The sequence below is a fragment of the Guillardia theta genome (genome assembly GCF_000315625.1).
Source record: "Guillardia theta CCMP2712 unplaced genomic scaffold GUITHscaffold_159, whole genome shotgun sequence".
NCBI classification, from domain to species: Eukaryota; class Cryptophyceae; order Pyrenomonadales; family Geminigeraceae; genus Guillardia; species Guillardia theta.
The window spans coordinates 23918-29073 of NW_005434516.1; the positions used below are offsets into that span (position 1 = coordinate 23918).

At 50.8% G+C, this 5156-nt stretch overlaps 2 protein-coding genes across 2 annotated transcripts in view; one reads left to right on the top strand and one right to left on the bottom strand.

Moving 5' to 3' along the window:
• Positions 1 to 1109: 1109 nt before the first annotated feature.
• GUITHDRAFT_119801 (hypothetical protein) lies at positions 1110 to 2283 on the top strand (the record flags this gene model as incomplete). Its single annotated transcript, XM_005820924.1, has 2 exons — positions 1110 to 1869; positions 1916 to 2283. 2 exons carry the CDS (start codon positions 1110 to 1112, stop codon positions 2281 to 2283), a joined length of 1128 nt encoding a protein of 375 aa, XP_005820981.1.
• Positions 2284 to 2796: 513 nt separating this feature from the next.
• Positions 2797 to 5156, bottom strand: part of GUITHDRAFT_147517 (hypothetical protein) — a gene marked incomplete at both ends in the record, with an annotated part of 4189 nt that continues 1829 nt past the window's right edge. The window contains 6 exons of the mRNA XM_005820925.1: positions 2797 to 2862; positions 2907 to 2948; positions 3136 to 3204; positions 4293 to 4395; positions 4439 to 4488; positions 4538 to 4651. Coding sequence (XP_005820982.1) covers positions 2797 to 2862; positions 2907 to 2948; positions 3136 to 3204; positions 4293 to 4395; positions 4439 to 4488; positions 4538 to 4651 — 444 coding nt within the window. The remainder of the gene's footprint in view (positions 2863 to 2906; positions 2949 to 3135; positions 3205 to 4292; positions 4396 to 4438; positions 4489 to 4537; positions 4652 to 5156) is intronic.

Genomic DNA, 5156 nt, shown 5'->3' on the forward strand with positions numbered 1-5156 from the left:
GATGTGAGATGATCGCAGCTACGACACTTCCAGCTCGAGCGGCTGTCATGAGCAAGATCAGGTCCTACTCTGCCGCAGAGCACGGCGAATTCTTTCTTCGATTCCAGCTTCACGTCCCAGCTCCCCCGTGAGCTCGCAGGGAAGACGGAGTTCACTCTTCTCCCGTTAGAGCAGAGAGCAGAGCATCCATGCCGCTGGACGGAGAGGAGGACGAGGGAAGGAGAGAAGGAAGGAGGGAGGGAGGGAAGGAGGGAGGGAGGGAGGGAGGGAGGGAGTGGAGGATGGATGGATGGATGGAGGGAGGGAGTGGAGGATGGAAGGAGGGAGTAGAGGGGGCTGCAGGCAGAGGGAACGAAATATGAATTTAGTTGATTTGGTCGTTTGTCGCAGATTCCAGGAGAAACCCCTTGCTTGCAGACAGTGCAAATGAAGGAGATGTTGAGCAATGAATTGTAATGCGGTTCTCGTTGTGATTGGTTGTGCCCTTCCCTCCCCTCACGTTCCTCTCTCTCGCCCTCACAACGCTAGTAGTGTACACGTATTGCTCTCATTCTCATCCTCATAACGCTAGTAGTATACACGTATTGCTCTCATTCTCATCCTCATAACGCTAGTAGTATACACGTATTACTCTCATTCTCATCCTCATAACGCTAGTAGTGTACACGTATTGCTCTCATTCTCATCCTCATAACGCTAGTAGTATACACGTATTGCTCTCATTCTCATCCTCATAACGCTAGTAGTATACACGTATTGCTCTCATTCTCATCCTCATAACGCTAGTAGTATACACGTATTGCTCTCATTCTCATCCTCATAACGCTAGTAGTATACACGCGTATTGATAGTTACACGTCATGCCATCAGTTTCTTTTCTTTGCTCACTGACGTTCAAAAAGCGGAGGATGTGTCTCCACCCTACCCCCTCTTTACTTACTCGATCATTATCAACGGGTGGGGTGGGAGCAATCGAAATGGCGGGAGAGATGACGAAGGTGATATGCATGGGAACGCGATAGAGAAAGACGAAGAAAGAGAAGAAGAAGATGAGCATGAACGTGCTTGTGCATGCGAACATGTGAAGCAAACCTTACCATCTCATCCTCATGCAAAGTTTGCAAACTACCGTCGCCAGATTTATCGTGAACTCTTTGCTTGAGAACAAGGACGGTCGGGAGGTCAGAAGCATTGCGCGATGGAGGCATGGGATCGGAGGAGGCAGTCTCGCCGATGACGTGCTCCTCGACATCATGGACGGGCTTATCTTCTACTTGCAGTTGCAGCACGTCGACCCCAAGGCGAGGAGCGGGCGCAGCATGGAAGACGAGAGCTTCTGGATGGAGGTTCTGCGAGTTTACCTGGAGCGAGGGTGGGTATCTGACAAGAACCTGGAGTTGCGATGGGAGAGCAGGAGGGAGAAGCTTAACCGATCGGTTGTATCCTCCTTCACCCGCCTTACTTCACTACACCTTCACGGCATCTCCGCCAACGACGAGGTAGTCCATGTTGCAAGCTCCCTGAAATTTCTCGCGCACCTTGAGCTAGTCTGCGATAAGGCAGTGCCGTCCGTCGGTACGTCGGGCACGATGTCGTGCAAGAGATGTTTACAGCTGACCCACGGAGAAGTGAGCTCGTCGTTTGTGTCGGACACAAGTTTGACATGTCTGTCTTCCACGACCTCGCTTACCCACCTCAGCCTCCGTAACACCTGCATCACCGACAGCTCTCTCCCTCTCCTCAAGCTCCTGCCTGCCATCCGGACTGTCGACCTGTCAGGCAGTCACGTCACGGACGAGGGTCTGCGGTGGCTGGGGAGCACGACCTTCTCTGCGTTCAAGAGCTCGCAGTTCACCAACCTGTCACTTTGTGAGACTCTAGCGACGCCTACTGGCATTGACACATTAGGTGAAAGCTGATGTTTCGCTTCTCAATGCTGCTGCTGCTGCTGCTGCTGCTGCTGCTTCTGCTGCTGTTGCTGCTGCTGATGATGATGGAAACTACGATGATGTTGATGGAAATGATGATGATGATGATGATGATGATGATGATAATGGAGATCATGATAATGGAGATGATTATGATGATGGAGATGATGGAGATCTAGATGATGATGACGACGATGACGATGATGACGATGATGATGATGATGAAGATGATGATGATGACCCCGACGACGACGACGACGATACAGTGGAATGTGGTCTTGGTGGCGGAGTAGGAGATGATGATCGTAGAAATAATTGCTCTCGAGCACCACTGGCGCGCTCCTTGTTTTTCTGATTTTTTTGTCTTGATCATATTGCAATTTTTCTCATTTGAATTGTTAGATCGTATCCAAACTTTGCAAGTTGTAACATGGGGATCATGTTCCAACCCAAGAGAACGACGTTTTGAACGAGATATGGAAACACAACAAGATTCCAACAAGCAAGGAAGCACGCGAACATCAGAAGGCACAATCAAATGTTTCTTCACATCCAAGGTCATGAATGGTCGACAGGTCTGACTGCAATGTTCTGTGCTGGCATGTTGATCGCTTGTGTAGGTGCTGTCATGCGCTATCGAGAATGAGACGATGGAGACCAAGAGAAAGTACAAACTGACATGTCTTCTTCGACATCTCGGCAGGTGTGAGGGGTTGCGAACAAAACGAGAGGGAGAAATGAGAGTCAAGTCTGCAAACACATTCCCACATCCAGAGACGAAGAGAGATGTTGGCCGGGTTTCAGACATGACGATGCTAAACAAGAAGAGAAAATTCCTCCATCATCCCCGATTTTGTTCTTGAGATCGTTACACATCATTACCAAGTAAAGATTCTAAGTCCGGGATAACGTTGAGTTTGGCGAAGATGTCTCCCTAGTGCCTCAGTCAGGAACGATGAGAATGGACGCTGATCTTACCAAGTGAAACATGTCGTCCGAACTGTCTTTTGTTGCTACAACCTGCGAGCAGGTCAGGAGGAGGGAGAAGGGAGAGTGAGGCAGGAGGAGGAGGAGGTAGGAGGAGATAACACCAGCTGGTTATGGCACGCGGCAGATGCAGGGAGGAAGAGCAGCGGAAGAAAGGACAGGGAAGGAAAAGGAGGGACGTGAGGGGAGGGGAGGAGACGATTCAGCGCTTGATAGTGACCTGCTGCAAGAAGTTGCTCTGAGCTGCCTCTGCGATCTTGTAGTTGACCTCTCCCAGTCGCAAAGTGACCTGAACATGATCAGAAGAAGCAGAGAGGGAGGGAAAGTAACACATGCCAATGATAACAAGAAAACGAGAAGATAAAGAAAGAGAGCGAGGAGAGCGAGGGAAAACGTGGTGGAACAGTTCAAGATAGAAAGTTAACATGGATAGGGCAGGATAGAGTAATGGGATGGAGATAGAGAAACAGAAGGAGGGGAGAGGGGTCAGGAGTTGGGAGGGGCCAAGAAGGAGGAGGATGGGAGGACGATGAGGATGAGAAGGGCTGGGGAGGAAGGTAGAAAAGTATACTTTTCCTGATTGGTGGATGCGAATCTTGCCCATTCGTCCTGACGGCTGGTCTCGCAGAGGATTCTTGACACTGAGCAGAGATTACCGAACCAAATCCTTTGTAGTGTCGATGGTGGCGCTGGTTGTGATATGATGGTGATGGTGATGACGAAGGAGGAGGAGAAGAAGGAGAAGAAGAGGGAGAAGAAGAAGAAGAAGACGGAGAAGAAGAAGAAGAAGAAGAGAGAAGAAGAAGAAGAGAGAAGAAGAAGAAGAAGAAGAAGAAGAAGAAGAAGACGGAGAAGAAGAAAAAGGAGGAGGAGGAGGAGGAGGAGAAGAAGAAGAAGAAGAAGAAGAAGAAGAAGAAAAAGGAGGAGGAGAAGAAGAAGACGATGACGATGACGATGACGATGACGATGAAGAAAAGGATGAAGAGGAGGATAGGAGAATAGGGAGGGATACTGGCTGTTCTGGTTCTGGATGTGGTGGAGGAGAGGAGGACGCAGAGAATAGAAAAAAAAGTGAAAGAGAAAGTGACAGAGTGAAAAGAGGAAAGCGAACAACTTAGCGGTGGTCTTTGTGGTTTTACCTCGGTTTGCTCAGCCCATCACTGTCAATGTCATCTTGAAATTCATGCTGATCCACTGAGCACAAAAAAAGTTCAAACATGGTGGAAATCGAAAGGAAAAAGCGCAAAGAAGGGCAACATAGTAAGAGCCAAAACAAAGAATAAAAAACAAATGGTCACACAAGCACTCAAAGCAGAACACAGGAGGAAACAGAAACATCTTTGCTGGAATTCATATCATGTATCCACATAAGAACACCCTCAACACTATCAGCTTCGCATCCCCGTGCTCTAGCCCTCCTGTACCTTCCATCGAGTCCTTGACAAACGGAAAGGTATGCGGCAACTGCAGCAGCAGCAGCCTACCAGCCCCGTCAAGCTCCTCACAGCGGTCAGACGCCCCACCTATCCTCAGCTTTACTGCCGTCCTGACGAGTTGGGCTGAGAATCGAGCCCTGCAGGAATCCGAGGAGTCAGCTGGGCAGCAGGTGGCAGTCTAGAGACCGCGGCGAAGCAGTGGTGGTTCGGAGCGTCAACGTTGACAGCCTCCTTGGCAACAGCCCAGATGTTGTGCGGCTGATCGTCGGCATCAAGCTGCTCCATCATGCTCTCCGAGTGCTGGGAGGAGGTCAGAATAGAGGAGGAGAGAGAAGAGGCAGGGGAAGAGGTCAAGGGAGAAATGGAGAGCAGAACAACAAAGGGGGAGAGAACAAGGGGCAGGAGGAGAAGAAAACAGAGGGGAAGCAGAAAGTGAGGAAAGAAGGGGAGGGGGGGGGGGGGGGGCGCGTCAACCCCCGGCGGCCTGGCCCGATCATAAAATAATGGGCCCGGCCCGCACTACCGCCGGTGGCCGGGCAGGGCTCTGATCTCCGTCTTTACTGAAAAGCCTGGCCGGGTGTTGGGGTGTTGAGCCTGCTGCTTTGGGGATGCCAGAGCGTAGGAGCGCCGTCCTCCTCCCTCTCCTCCTCCTCCTCTCCTCCTCTGGTTATGCCTCACAGTTTGCAGCTGACTGCGAGGGTGTCAGACGAACAGGTGGGAGCCAGGAGGACGTCCTCGAATGCTTGAGGGCGAGAACCAGGGCAGCTGCCGAAAGATCCTTCCGCATGGCTTACCCTTGGGCTGC